Genomic DNA, 16,400 nt, shown 5'->3' with positions numbered 1-16,400 from the left:
TTAAAAGCCACCTTTGAGGTGTTCCACTAGATTATCATTCATAGTAATTATTCAGTGGTGATGTTACATAAAACCCCAGCCACTGCCCTTGGAGTTTTCTGTATTAATTTACATCCAATAAACTGTGATCATATCTTTCATTGGAATTGTCACTAAGTACATTTCTATTCAGGGCATCTCCCTGAGATGGAAATATTTCCCTAAAAATTAATTTTCTTCATACACATGCATAGGCTTATTAATGTGAGTTTAGAATAGACTTTTTCATTTCTCTGGAAGGAATTCAAAGAAAGGAATGCTGTTGAATTTGCATCTCACACAACCTCAAATGCGACAGAGTGCACACTACAACAGGGTATTTCTGGATAAGTCGTACCTTCCAGATCCTTGGATTTGTGTTAGGAAAATGTCACTAACCTTTGCACATGTCTTCACAAAGCATCTTAACCTGACTTTTCTCATTACCTCCTCTTGATAATTCTCCTGAAAGGCAGGTACTGTTATGTTCCCTGATTTAATGGTGAGTAAGTAGACCAAGGCTCAGGAAGCATAGACTGTACTGTCTTAGAGCTAGTAATGGTCCTCTTACTTTGGTGCTTACATAGCCCTTCCTGAAAGTCCACCCACCATGCCATCATGGTTGGCTTAGCTCTACAATACCACCTCCCCACTCTCTCTCCTTCTCTTTCTTTTTTTAATGCTGGGGATTGCACTCAAGGCCTTCTGTGTGCTAAGTACACCTTCTACCCTTCAGTTACAACCCCAGTCCCCAGCCTCCTCTTGACCCACTTGACATTCTTGTCTGTAGACCCTCTGCTAAATCTCTCCTGGAAAACTCTTCCACATAGCTAATTTCCTGATCTTCCAGGTCTCAATCCACACCTCTTCCAGGAACTCTCCCCTGCTGCTCCTTTGTTCTGAGGTATGAAGAAGTGCCTCCACTATCTTCCCTCAGGCTAGGTGCTTTCTTCCATCTTGATCCATAGAAGATACAAAGTGAGTTTACTCAGTAAGTGGTTCATCTGCATAACAACAGAGCCATTGACTGCCATCAAGGTGTTTGCATCCCCAGTGCTTAGAGGCTCAGTCCTTAACAGTTATCAACACAAACTTCACCAACAAAAGGGAAGAGTGGTAAAGCTACACCTATAACCTCTGACCTCAAGTGCATTCTGCACTTGAGTGTCATCTCCTGCCTTCTAGTAATTAATGCAACAATAATCAATGACTTCCAAGGTAAGATTTGTTCTTAGAGGAAGTTACCAATGTTGCCTTAGCTTGATGTAAATATAGTAAAATTTCAGTGGTGTGGACTCCATTAATTAAGGAGGCATGTTATTTGGTCAGGAGGTGGGCTGGCCTGTACCCTTGGAGTATTTATTTATAAAAGAGATTGCTAAGCACATTATTGTATTAGCAGTGTAAACAGGATCTTGGGGGGAAATGGCAGAAGATACTTAAGAGAACAAACTGCCTGGAGTCACTTTAGAAGCACCCATTATGAGCAAACAATCACTATGCTAATTACAATTGCTCTGCTAATTACAATTACTGTGCTAATTACAATCTATCCTTATCTGTTCCCAGGTTCCCTATGGACTTTTCCTTCAGAGTGCTTAGACCCGCCTGAGTTACAGCCTGCTTTCAACATAATGAAATTGCACTTCTTTAAAAATTGTCTTCACTTCAGATGTCTCAATGACTTGGGTAGGCATCCCCCCTTCTAGGAAAAAGGACAGTGTCAGGCATTCTGAAGCCAGAAATTTTAAAACAAAACTGAAAGGGGGAGGGGCTGGGAAGAGATGTGAAATGGACCTTGTTAACTTCTGTTGTCTTAGCACCTTTTGTGGGCTAGACAGGCATCTTGAAGTTAGTTGGAGAACCCTGAAAATATGTTATGTAAAATTTGTTTTTCCTTGTGAAATGACCACATTGGGTATATTTAGATATGCAAACGTTAAGAATGAAACTTAGAATTAAGCCAGCAATTTTTCCTTCTTCTCTCACAAAAGTAGACTGCAATTCCCTGGTCTCCCCCACATATATACGCTCAAAATAAAAGGTGTCTTATGCTAGATTTTAATTTTACTACTTTTTTTTTCTGTCCCCAGTTAAACTAATGGATTGATGGTTCTGTACCAGTGTTTAAGAATAATAGTTTCACTCCAGTCAATGTTCCCTCCCAATGGACTTTTCAAGAGTTTATGTCTTCTGCCTTTGACCTGAAACATACTACAACCCAGCTCCCCATTGGTAAGTAGCTTTCTGCTGCCTCCAATCATGGCTGAAATCCCAGAATGGACATGTAGACAGTGTTCAGATCCAAGCACCCAATGACAGTGTTGGACCACCGAGGACAGGAGCCTGTCTGGCATAAGTCCCCTGCCCCCTGACCATCGGCACTGATCTCTGAGCAGCCTCATGCCCTAATGAGCAGAAAGATGAACTGTACGAAATACACCCAGGGCTTATTGGATTGGAACAGGACTGTCTGTCCTGGCTGCTGAAAACAGAAATGTACTTTCTGCACTTGGTCATTTGGGAGAGGATTATGGGAAGGAGGCTCTTGTGGAACTTCATGGCTCTCTGGTGCCTCTGGCCTTGTGTCTTGGTTCCTGCTTTCAGACAGGAACATGGAGGAACAACAGGCCTGAAATCACATTCCCAGCTGAACTGTCTGCCGACAGACCCACAAAGCATGAGAACTGGTGCCTTCTGCCTCAAACATGGCAGTTTCACTAAAACCCTGTTCACAAAAATGTCTGTTGTTTGGAGAATGTTGAGAGGATGACTCTGGCTCCAGGCCAGAGATGAGTTTTTGAGGAATACAATAAAAATGTCTTCATCCACTGGGTGTCTTCTGGAAATGGGGGTGAGGGGGAAGAATGCAGTTGAAGGAGAGGAAATAATGTTTATTGATGACCTAATGTAATTCTTGCTCATTAGTCTGTCAAATTTTTACCATAATCCTTTCAGGTTATATTGAAGTAAAATCCCAATTCAGAGTTGAAGATCTTATAATTCCATCAGTATAGAAGGATTTTAGGCCATGGCAATCTCCAGGCCTAAAATAGGAACTAGTTCACATTCCCAACTGGGACATAGCATAGAATGGTAGATGTAGCCATGAAAAGCTAACGGTTCTAAATCCCACATCTGCAATTTTCTAAAATACCATTCAAGGAAGAACATAAAGATGATTCTTCTGTTATCCCAGATATCCAAATACTAGAAGGACCAGGACTCTGCTATTCTTTAAGAGGCATGTGTTATAATCAACCCATTAATGCTTTCATGTCAAGCCATTGAGGCCTTGGAAATTGTTCTGAAGGCACAAACTAATTCACTGATTTCTTTTTGTAAAGCCAAGTTGTTGCTGGTTACTTTATAATAAGTGTTGGAAAGATCATATGAGAAAACACCTAAACTATGTGGTATAGGTGGTATAGGACATGACATAATACACACACACACACACACACACACACACACACACACACACAAGCATGGTTCAAGAGGGAAAAGGGGAGACAGGATAAAAGGGAGAAAGGAAGATGCAGAATAGCATGTACCATCAACCATCTCTCAGGAAAGCACCAGAAAACCAAGGACCAGACAGCTTTGGAGACGCTTAATCGGATCTCAGTCTCCTGAGATGGGGAACAAGTGCCACTAATGAAGACCAGCTTTCCTTGAATTCCTAAGGAGAGTCTTTCTGTTTTACCAAGCATGGGTTGTGGGTGCATAATCCTGAAATTCCACAGCTTATCCAAAATTGTCCTCTTATACTATATAATGTACACATCTGATAACCAGACTAGATTGGAAAGTTCCTTTCTAGTAAACCTCATATTGTTTGGAGGTTAATCTTGAGGCCTGTGAGCAATTGTCTGCTGCCAGCAGCACTGTCTTATTTTGATGAAGCTTTTGCAAAAGGTACCATTGTAATTTGCAAAGTCCCCATTCTTAAGCAATCTCTCCTCACTGCTGTTTCTGAGGCTCTGAGCTCAATAATAGTTCTTTATGGATATTTATCTAAATTCAGGCAATCTATAACTTAGGTTGATCTTTCGTCTTTATAGAAATGAAGTGGGATGGATAAAGACAGAAAAGGGAAGAAATAAAAAACAAACAAACACCAAATACCACCAAGCTTTGAGGAGCTTATCTCACTCCAACAGTCCACTGATTCCCACACTGATCAAGAGCTAAGGAAAGGGGATTCTGATAGTGGGTCATTATGACCAGTACTGTGCCCTAAAAGGGATTAGACACAGAAAGCTCGACATCATTTACTGGGTTTAGGGACAATTCAGACATGAGATCATTGACTCCTCACATTTTCCCAGAACTTGACATTTTAGCAAAGGCTTTTACATCCATGCATGTCCATTTGAACCTCATTCCTAGTCTTCTGAGCACCATCTAGTCTCTTAAAACATTCTGCATTGCCTCTCTGAGAATAAGTGTATTTTGACTTTTTCTTTAATGAACTCTTTGTCCTTCTTTCTCTATCACTTTAGATCTCTTCAACTAGTCCATCTTTCATCGTTTCTCTACTCCTCTACCCATTACCATCTGCCTCCTTATGTCTTTCAAAGCTCTCTTCCTTGTTTTAAACTTTTCTCTGGGCTTGCTCTTCCTTCCTGTTACTCAGATTCTTCTTTAGTATCTCCCATCTTTTGTTTCTCTATCCTGCCTCAGCTTTGTCTCTCTGACTGCTTCTCTGGACACTCCTTCCCTGGGTCTATCTTTCTGCCTCTTTGTGTGCATCAGGCTTAGTGTTCACACATGGTGCGTGACCCCTGGCCTGGTCAGGTGTCCTAAACATCTCCACATGTGCATTGCCCAGAGACAGGCTGCTGTCAATACCCTGCAACCTGAAGAGGTGGTCTCCCATGTTTGGCTTTTGCCTAGGGTTGCTCCTTAGATATAACATTGGCATGCTCCTATAGCCCCTGGGTTCTATCTCTGTACTAAAAGCAGGCATGCAACATGTGGCTGTCCTGGCCAGAAGCTAATATGGGATATAAAGAAGTTGCAGACATTTGGGAATTGGGAACAAGGGGAGTTCTGATCTGGGAGTCAGGAACTCTTAACTTTCAGCCCCAGAGAAGTCCCAAATCACTGTGAGCATGGGGCAAATAATGTATTTCTAGACTTCAGTTTCTCCATCTATGCAACAAAGTCAGGATTAAACTAGTTGATCTTTAAGCATTTGTCTGGTTCAGAATTTTAAATTTAATTTTTTTTTTTTTTTGTAAAGCAGAAGTCCAGATTGCTTTTTCAGGGCATTTTGAGAGAGGAAATGAAAATACAGTCTTCTTTTGATATCAGTAATTGTTAGGTGTGGTCATCTGGAGAAGGTCGGGGGGGGTGGGGTGGGATGGGGGACAAAGCTGAGCTGTAGTTGTCACATGGAGACTCTGTAGCTGGTAGTGATTTGGAAATTCCAGGCCAGGCGGTTGTCAGGAAATGAGGCATATGGCAGGCCGGCTGGTGGCTGTGCCTGTTGGCTACTCTCGAGGGCTGGACCGGAGATTGCTTAGAAGAGGAAGGAAAGGAAGGAGGCGGTGGTGAGAAATGACAATTGCCTTTGATGCTGAAAAACTTGCAGGCCTTCTGGAATGTGGAGGACATTGAAGCTCCAGCCTCCCTGTCTGGGGCTCTGGAAGGGAAACTTGAAAGAAATCAACACAGACTCACTCAATGTGGCTTGCCTTCCCACAGTGAGAAGTCAGCTGACTTAGTATGTGGCTCCAAGAGGTGACAGGGTCTGGGGATGAAAATCATTACAAAGGAAGCTTAATTGAGGCCAAGGATGAGAAATCTTGAATGGAATGGATAATTCCAACATAGTGGTAGTTTAAGAAGTTCCCCAAATCTTGAGGCTATCATCAGAAGAGAAATGCCTGCTCTCTTCACTATTTTCCCCTCCATGAGCAGATCAGGGCAGACCCCGGTCCAGCTATTGAGGCAGCCCAAAGTTTAACAGTTGGGATCAATGAGCAGAATGAGGACCCTGATGGGCTAAGTTCCACCTGAGCCTGGGCACAATCAGGACAGCCTTTGGGTTCCATGGTCTTTAGTACCGACCAGTCTGTTGGTAGTGGGAAGAGAAGCATTCTGGGAAATCAGGAGCCCTTAGAACATAGATCAGCTCAACAATGACTTGCTTTGTGACCGAGGTCCTCCCCCATATGTAAAATGAGAGTCAAAGATTCTATGAAGTCCTTTCAAGATTTGGCAACTTGATGCCCATGTGAGACTTCCCCTTGAAGCATGCTAATCTTCACAAAATAGAACAGGAACTAGTACATTTGATCATTTATCACCTGGCAGTCATTCTGATAGTTGCCGTGAGAAATCAAATGGCATCAACATGCAATGCACCTAACACAGTAGCTGGCATCTAATACAGTACCCCATTTTAAAAACGGGGCATTGGATAATGCTTTCCATGCAAGGGACTGAGATTTGAAGCAAAGTTTATCTGAAGGCCCATTTTCCTGAAACCCCTCCTGTGTACCCATATGCCTAGGCCTTTGAAATCTCCTTCCAGGGTAGGAAAATGCCCTTATAGCTCCCCGCCAAGAGACACTGTTCTTTACTCTCACTGCAAACTCCAATTCACATGCCATGTCCTCAGAGAAACTCTCTCTTCTTCCTCCTAATTCCTTTCAAAAGACTTCACCTGGTAACTCTTGAGAAACCATGGGCATTTCTTAGAACACTGCTTCACAAATTAAATTTCACTATTATTTTTCAATTGTGCATGTCATCTTTCATGCTTGTCAATTCCTTTTCAAAGGGAAGGGATAATTTATTTGCTCTTTCTTTTGGATTCCAAACAACATTTTCTATCCATCATGATGCTCAAGGCAGAGTTTCACAGACTATTAAGATTATAGAAAACTGGCAGTGTAGAATCTCAGCATTGTGTACAATTCATCCAGACTATCCTTAAATTTCTTCCAAGCTTTTTCAAAAAAGTTTCCCTCAACCTTGGTCTGAGCATATGCATACTAGAAAGAAACTTTCTTGGAAATTGGAGGATCCAACTCTGCCAATCAATTGCTGTGTGGCTGCCAGTCACTTCTGTCACCCTTGAGTTCTCTCTCAGCCTTTCCCTTCTCTTGCAACCACTCACTGGACCTCACAATGATCTCTTCAAATCCCCTTTCTCTCCAATATTGTTTCTGTCATCCTATTTGATTAAAGCCACCAATATGCTCTCACAATTTCCACAACAGACATCCAAATTGACCCCCCATTTCCACTTTCTTCCATGAAATCTGTTTCCAAACTGCCACCACGAGGTTGAAAAATGCAACTCAGGCACCATACTCCCTTCTTTAGTGAGTTAAGAGTTTTCTGACAGGTGTTAGAATAGATTTGGCTCAGGAGACACCTATGCTCCGCCCCTGTTTGGGCTCCAGCCCACCATTCATCTTACTTCCCTGCTCAACACCACTTGACTCTAATCTCCTGTAACCATCAAGTCTTTCCCTTCTTAGAATATTTGTCTCTGGTTGATACTTTCTCCAATGTTAACTGCCACTCACCTTCCAGGTATTAGCTAACAGATTCTTCATCTGAACTGCAGACTCCAAAGCCTACTCTTGCCATCTAATCCAACAGTGGCATTCTCAACACTCAGCTGAAATTAAATTAGATCCCATTGTTAATGGCTTCCCTGAAGCCCTGTATCTTTACCTTATTAAGCAAATTAAATATATATACAAGATCCCTCTGTCAACTATTCCTAAGTGCCAGGGGGTTCGAGGCCATTTACCTCTGATTTTCCATTGTATTCCTCAGTTACCATCATGGCACCTGGGACATCGTAGGTACTCCGAGAGCCTGAGATGACCACAGAATGAACACTTTTGGGGAATTCATAGTTTGATTCTCATTCTCTAAAATGAGAGATGAGGTGGTATACTGAATTCAAAGGTAAAAGCAAGGCTTTAGAGTCAGCCTTACATCTGAATGGATGACTTACATCACTGGATGGTGACAGTGGGAAAGTCACTCAGTCTCTCTGGCATTGACATTCCATTGTGACATGGAGATCCTAGTTGCCCAATAAAGATGCTAAAGTGCATTATCCTGCCTCTCTCATTTCTGAGAAGGGGGTCTTGGGAAATTACCTTAAATTTCTGATTCTCATCTGTAGTCAGGGGATAATAAAAGTCTCTGACTCACAGGACCAGTGTGAGAATGACACAAGTTAGTAGATGATGGAAAAGGCTGGAATGCCCCAGGAATGTGCTGAATTAATTTTATTCATCATCATCATCATCATCACCATCACCATCATCATTATCATCAATAGTAGCAATAGTGAAAAGCTTAAAATAGAGTAATTCTTAATAGCTGATAACCACATTACCACTCCTAGTGCAACGATACACTGGTAATAATATGATGATGAGGGAGACAGTGATGACCATAATAGTGATTTGTTACTAGTTCTGCCTTTTAAAAAATATGATTTCAAAGGATTAGGAGGATATAGCTTGATAATAATACCCTATTCCTTAATCATGCAAAACTGTCTAAACATATAGTTTTTGGTTTGAGAAATCCATTGTAATATACTTATTCTACCATCTTGCGGCTCTTCAGATTTTGAGGCATGGATAAATTCCATGAATGGCCCTGGTTTCTTTAGCTGTCCAAGGAGGCCTTTCGCCATTGACCTCCTTGTCCAATCTTCTCATAGCCTGTCAACAAGCCATCACTTGATTCCTCTCATTTGATGAGCGCTCCTTTTGATTTTTTAATTTCCTATGCACCACCATGTTATTAATGGGGAAAAAAGGTCTGTGACATATTCCTGGAGAAAAAAGCAATTTCTAAACAGCTTAACTGAGATTTGAGGTGTGTGCAAGCATGTAAAAACAGACAAATAGGGAGAAAGGGAGGGGAGAGAGAAAGAAAGAGAGAAAGAGAGAGAAAGAGATGTTTGAAGAATGTTCAGGAAAATATTAATGCTGGGTATTTCTAGGTGATGAAATTTTTATTTTTCTATTTCATTAAATGTCTTTATTTTTGAACTGCCTGAATAGCATCCATAGGATACTTTTAATAGACTGAAAGATTAATTAAAATTTTTAAAAATCCATTAACTATACCTACAGGATGATTTAAAATTCAATTTCAAATATGTGGATAGAGCTAGAAAAATGGGAAGTGTAACAACGAAGTGCTAAGTCCATGGAAAAGGAATCTCACAGAATGAATCTTGATGCCTCTGAGCACTCCTTGGGTGGGTATCAGTGATCTTAGAGAGATGTCCAGTACCACAAGTATCTGTTCCATTGGGCCCACACTTCCTCCCCCTGCCCAGCATCTGGGTCAGTGACCATCAATGTGCAAGTGTCCGTCCCATACCTAAAGGTCATCTGGAAGACTTGGCCTTGGTTCACATGCTGGGTCCGGTTGTTGTAACCATGTAGCATCTCTCCAAAGAGGGTATCGTTGAATTTGGAGTCAGGTTTGAGGCACTTGGGGCCCTCGCAGACATCTGAGAGCATTAGGCAGGATTTTCCATCGGGAGCCAGTTTGTACTCCTCCACACAACTGCATGATAAAACAGAGTCCAGAGTTAGCTCTGCATCCTGGATGTCCCCATTGGAGGTGACCTAAAACAAAGGCCTCCTTTGCTTGAAAAACAGGTCAGAGTTTAGGAATGGAGACAGCTCTTCTGGCTGAAATCTATCTAGGGCACAGGTGTCTGGAGAGAAGCATATTAATCCTGCAAATTGGTAAATTCAAGGAAAGTCATTTGTGACATTTTGGAGGCGCCAAGGGGGATACCAGCATGCACATCCACGCACAAAGCAAATTTAAAAACGGTTTTCCATGAACACACAGACTTAAGAGAGCATAACAGACCAATTCACTGGGAATTATCAACTAGTTTCTCAAACAAGAATCTATTCCCAGTGTATCTGTCGACAAAGGTTGAATACTGTAGCAAAAACAAGGTTTTTATTGCCCTTGGAGTACAGAGGTGACCTGTCCAGGACCATGGACAGCACACACTGTAGTGGCCAAGGTTTCTGTTCAATTATCAATGCTAGCAGCCTCTGTTGGTCTCTTATCACCTTCCTGACAGCACAGAAGGGCTCTTGACATGCCTCTGAGGCCGACATGGGTTCCTCTATGGACCAATCAGGCATCTGAATGAAATACAGAAATAAGATTTGCAAATTGGGAGTGTTTGCAATAGGTGAAGGATTTCTTAGAAAAGTATGGGGCACCAGGATGGGAATGGAGTCAAGGAAGGGCAAAAGGTCTCAGCATCTGACAAATGAAACCAGAAATGTCTACATTTTCATGGTTTTGTGCTAAGCACAGGGAACAGGACTCATATAAATTAATAAGATACAAAAGAATATGTAACACACTTGAAAAATCCCATATAAATGTCATCTTTGCTCCTTGTGACCTATGTGAATCCAAGAAATCATTTAACTTCCTGTTCCCCAGCTTCCTCATCTGTAATGTGGGATTGGCCCTCCCATCTTACTTAATTCAATAGAATGCCATGAAGTCACAAGATTCACTGGCTACAAAAATATTACAATGTACTTAACAAAGTCATTATTATAGTGGAAGTAATAATGGTATTTCTAGTTATTGAGCAGTTCTATCCACTGGACAATGTGCATAATTATTTCTTAAGCATGAAGGAGGATAAAATTCCTGCTATGCACACAATATGAGAACCCCACTCACGCTGTGAGTGGCAAAGTTAGCATTCAAATTCAGACCTGTTTAGCAGCAAAGAATTTTTTTTTTACTCTTGTCTCCTTCAAATCCAGTGGTTTCTCTTTGCATAATATGACATGGTTAAGATTTTTAAGTTTGAGTCTGTATGAAGCAGGCTCTCTCTTATTTGTCTTTTTTCAAAGGGTGGAATGAAGATCCATTTAATCTGACTGAAAAGAGATTCAGGAACTCATAGGACCAGGCAGAGGCTCTGTGAGGTGGTTTGGAAAGAAAATGTAAGCAAGTTGCTGGGACCAGTGGCTGATTGATACAAGAGTCATAGAATCAAACTGGAGGCAGAAAAAAGAAAGGTGGAACTGGTCGTGGACCTGGAATCTCAGTGACTCTGGAGGCTGAGGCAGGAGGACTGCAAGTTTGAAGTCAGCCACAGCAACTTAGCAAGACCCTGTCTCAAAAAAAAGAACTGGAAATGTAGCTCAATGGTAGAACGTCCCTGGGTTAAACCCATAGTATCAAAATTGGGGGAGGGAGGGAGGAGGGAGGGAGGGAGAGAGAGAGAGAGAGAAAGAGAGAGAGAGAGAGAGAGAGAGAGAGAGAGAGAGAGAGAAAGACAGACAAGCAGAACTGAAAGCATGACCCAAAACCACTTTAGTGAAAAGCCAGGAACTTCTCATGCATGAAGCAAGCTGTCAGTATTTTCCTTGGCTTCCTTCTATGCCCCTGTGTACTACACTGATGCCCTGATTGTCTTTCTAATGTTTGCAAGTTCTTGCTCAAAGTAGAAGAAAAAGCCTCTTGGAAGGCAGCCCTGTCCTCAAGCCTTGGTAAAAATCTATCCTTCCTTTTTGCTTCTGTTCATATTAGTAAATTCTTCTTACTACAGTTGCAGTGGAGATGAATTGAATGCATATGAAAGTGTAGAACACATGTACGTGCTCTATCAAATCTAGCTCCCTATGTATCTTAGGAGGCCTTCAGAAAATAGGAAGAAATCGTTTCCTGGGTAAAGTAGATAGAATTCTCTCTCTGTCTCTCTCTCTCTCTCCACATACCCATATACATGCATGCCTCTGCACATGTGAATAGGTTATTGTTGTCAATGAGTAAACATTATCAAAGTCTATAGAATAAGATGTGGAAGTTCTTGACTTGTCACTCCACACATCCTGTCCCAGTGATCATCACTGTCATCTGTTTTGTATTCTTCCAGGACTTTTTTTCCAATGCATTTAAATACACATCCACAGCATAGACATTTAATAATAAACCCATCAAGAGAATTGCACTATGCATTGCTATGAGACATGCAATGACAACTAAGGCAATTTTTTGGAGATTCTTTTTGTCAAGTCTCTAACATATAGATCTGTTCTTTTAAAACGGCTATCTGGCACTGTACAGTATAAATGCAACATAATGCTTTTAACTAATTTTTATTGATGGGCACTTTGGCTGTTTATAGCTATTTGTTATTACAAACAGTGCTATAATGAAAGTCTTTATACATATATCACTGTGCACATGTGTGTGTTTCTATAAGACAGATTCTTACAAGAGGAATTGCTAGGTCAATGTTTTATGAATTTTAAAATTTTGATAGATCTACTAAATTGCCATCTGTGGAGGCTCACCCAGTTTACAAGCCCATCATTGATGAATGAGAGGTCTGATCTTGCCACATCATTCATATGGATATTGCCACTCTGGGATGGGAAAATTAACTCATATTTTGTTTGGACTTGCATTTCCCTGATTACTGGTGAAGTCCAGCATGTTTTCATGTTATGGTCATTTAGGTTTCTCCTTCTGCAGGCTGTCTGTTCATGTGCTTTGACCATTTACTACTATGATATCTGTCTTTTCTTATTCGTTTGCATATGCTCTGCATATTTTCTGATTAGTTATTCTTCACTCTCCAATATGTATGAGAATCTTCTTCTAGTTTGTGCTTGTATTTTAATCTTGCTTTGGATGGCTTATAACTTCTATATTCTAGTCCTTTATTGCTTCTGAATTTTATGCAATGTTTAGAAAGCTACAAGATGATAAAATATCTTTCTGTACATAATTCTAGCATTTTTATTATTTTTTGGTTTTGATTACTTAATATATATGGAATTTATTTTGGGGTGCTGTGAGAGTTGTTATTTTAACTGAACTATTTTTTAAGTCAGGAAGACAATTACCTAAAAAGTTCATCTTTTTGCCAACTAATTTGAATGCGATTTTATCAGATTACTAAATCCCAATGTATAGCATGCATACGTGGCTGGGGATTTTCCTATTTCCTTACATATATATTCCTGAACTAATTCTCTATCTTTTAATCACTCTAGCTTTATGACTTGTTTTGGATAGGATAAAGTAAGTCCTCTCTCCCTCATGAATGCTGATTTTCTATTTCAAACTTTTTAGAGTGCTCTTCCTTATTTTCCCCTTCAAATGAATTTTAGAATTAGCTCACCAAAGGCCAGGTAAAACCCTCATAAAAATTTGGAAGGTGGTGGATTAATTTTAGGTGGTAATGTATTGAAGTTGGGGGAAAGTTTTAGTCTCATATATATATGATTGGAGAGTCAGTTCTGTGCTGGGCACTGTTGGGGGCTTGCATTCATTGCACTGTTCCTCTCCCTGGGTGCACCCTGTAGACTAAGCTTTTCTTGCAATTGGCTGGAGAGGGAAAGAGAGACCTTCTGTATTTTTAGCAATGGAATCAGTACTGATGAGACTTAGCCCTTCTACAACATCCTGCATTTTCCAGGCCCCTTTCTTGTCTCGCTCTGGTCTGCTTGGAGATCACGTGTTTCAGAGGCATAATACAGGATGAAGGCAGGTGGCTTCCATCACAGCACACCTTGCACGAATAAGAAACTAACTTCTGCGTACATGTTTCTCTTTGGGGCAGGGGGTCTTCTCCTGTTAGAGCGACAAAGCTTATCTCATCTTAACTATTACAGTTTCTTTATAAATTGAAGTCTTCTCATTTAGAAAAGAATTTATATATCCATTTATCATTTCTAAAAAATTTTTGAAGTTTTAGACTTTTTGTCAGAAAGGTATGGCACATGTCTTATTCATAAACATTTATGGGAGGTACTACACTCTAGAGGTTACAAGCATGTGTTTTAGATCCAGGCTGTGTGTGACCTCAGACAGACTGCTTAGCTTCTCTGAACCTTGTTTGTTTATCTGTAAAGAAGTCCCACTTTAAAAACCATTGTGAGAATTAAAGGTGTCATGTTTGGAACATGGTGTGTCCCTAGAGAGTGAAAGCTTCTATCATTATACTTTGTCACTTTAATATGATCATATTTTCACTTATATTTTCTAGTTAGTGATTTGAGAAAAGTTATTGATTTATGTCAGTTGATCTGGAATCCTACCAACACAATTAAGTCATTACTTCTAATGTGTCTCCCCAAATTTTCTAGAAGGATGAACACATATTTTCTCAGTTTGGGTTTTAGGATTAGAGAATAAATTAGAAAGCTGTCATTTTGGGTTTTTTTCTCTAGCTCAGTTTACCTAAGTTAGAGGTTATTGGTTCCAAGATCATTTGACAGGACCTGCCTATCAATCTCCAGGCCTGATGTCTTCTTCTCAGTTGTTGATACTTAGCTTTCTTGTCATTTATTTCCACTTTATTTGCCTACTTAGATTTTCTATATCATCATGACTCAAAATTGGCAATTTGTGTTTTCTAAGAACATAATATATTTCACCAAGACTTTCAAGTGTGTTGGCATAAAGTTGCACACAGCATTCTCATAAAATTTGTTTTATCTTCTGTGCTTCTATAGTTATGTCCCTAGCTCATTCCTGATGTGATTTTTAATCTCTCTTCTCTTCTCTCCCCTGTCTCTCTCTTTCTGCTTGAAGGAGTCTTTTTGTATTTTATTGACGGGACTCCCTTTCCCCCCCCCCCCCCCGTTCCAGTTCAATTCCTTCTTCTGCTTTCTTTACATTGTTTCATAATTCTTTCTCTGGCTTTTTAATTCAAATGCATTATTTGTTTATTTTCAATCTTTCTTGCTTCTTACAAAAAGCTGTGGCCTGTCTGACGGCAGCTTTCCCTACATCCCACGAGTTCGACATGCAGCTTTCCGGCTCCTCTTTATTTCTAAAGTGGTTTTCAGCCTGACTTTTTTTTTTTCCCCCATATCCAAGTGGAACTTAGAAGGTAGTTATTAAAAAAAATCCCAATAGATTTGTTCCCCCTTCATTGTTAATTCTTAATAAGAAAGTAGCATGTATGATTTCTACTTTTGTGAATTTATTGAGATTTCATGCCCCTTTACTTAAGGGACGAACAATGTGTCAATTTTGGAGCTAATTTAATCTGAATTTAAATAGAGGTTGTCCCACCTACCAGCTATGTGAACTTGGCCAAATCTCCTTCTTTCCTAGGGCTCAGTATTATCATCTATTAAATGAGGTAACTTCAATCCTCATTATACAGCAGATGTGAGAATTAGGGATAACTTAGGTGAAGAACAAAACTGTGTAAAGGCTGGAGATATAGTTCAGTCGGTAGAGTGCTTGCCTTGCATGCACAAGGCCCTGGGTTTGATCACCAGCACCACAAAAAAAGTAAAAAACAAACAAACAAACAAAAAACTATGTAGTGGCCAAGTAATGCACCAGCAATTGTGTAATTATTATTATTCATGCTATTATGAGTTACCTGATCTATCAGCCCAGTTATACTTTAGGGAGTATAAATTTTGTTTCCACTAGTTCTCAGATCCCAGTTTTTGGTTTCTCTCTAGACTTCATTTTTTTTTTTTTTTGCTTCAAAGCAAAACTTTAGAACATAACTTGTTGTGTTTCCTTCATTGGAAAATAATACATCAGACAATGTACATTTATGCACATGAAATCATTATATGTATTGCATAGATTTAAAAAAATGCATTACATACCCCCACACACACTATATGCAATGCTCAGGCCCACGTTTAAGATTTCATGATCAAGTGGACATTTTGGATATATGATATGATTTGTTTCTTATTAAAACCTCTAATAGATAGAATAATGTTCGCTAAGTGTCCATATCCTAATCCTCAAAAGTCCCCAAAGGCCCACATATTAAAGGCTTGGACTCCAGCCCATGGCTTGACTGGGAGGTGGCAGAGATGGGGCCTAGTGGAAGGAAGTTAGGATATTTTGTCCTCTGTCCCTTTTGACCCCCCTTCTCTTTCCAGCCTCCATGAGGTGAGCAGCCTCCTCTGCCTCATAATCCCACATTCACACACAGGGTAGCCACAGGCCATGAGCAACAGGGACAAGGGACCATAAACTGAAACCTCTGAAATTATGGGAAAAAATAAACCTTTCTCCTTATAAGAGTATTTATCTCAGGCATTTTGTTATGGAAACAAAAATAACAAAAAAATAACAAGACACATCTGCAAATGTGTAGCAAAAGAGACTGTGCAGATGTAACGGATTAAAGAATTTTGAGACAGGAAGATTATCCTGGGTTATCTGTGTGGACCCAATATCACCCCCTCTGATCTTATAAGAAGGAGACAAAAGGATCAAGGAATACAGGTAGTCTCTACCAGCTAAAAAAGGAAGCCGATTCTCCACTAAGGTCTCTAGCAGGAATGCAATCATGCAAATCCTAGATTCTAGGAATTCTGGCCTTTTAG

The 16,400-nt window shown here is 40.2% G+C and overlaps 1 protein-coding gene across 3 annotated transcripts in view; it reads right to left on the bottom strand.

The window, feature by feature from the left end:
* The window catches only part of ASTN2 (astrotactin 2), an 856,022-nt gene that overhangs the window by 293,495 nt on the left and 546,127 nt on the right, over window positions 1-16,400 (bottom strand). For all 3 annotated transcript variants that reach the window (XM_081282178.1, XM_081282176.1, XM_081282177.1), the window contains one exon: window positions 9,400-9,588. In XM_081282178.1, the coding sequence (XP_081138304.1) occupies window positions 9,400-9,588 (189 nt within the window). The remainder of the gene's footprint in view (window positions 1-9,399; window positions 9,589-16,400) is intronic.

This window comes from Spermophilus citellus (genome assembly GCF_964194105.1).
Source record: "Spermophilus citellus genome assembly, chromosome: 2".
NCBI lineage: Eukaryota > Metazoa > Chordata > Mammalia > Rodentia > Sciuridae > Spermophilus > Spermophilus citellus.
This window is presented reverse-complemented; position numbering and strand designations above follow the sequence as displayed.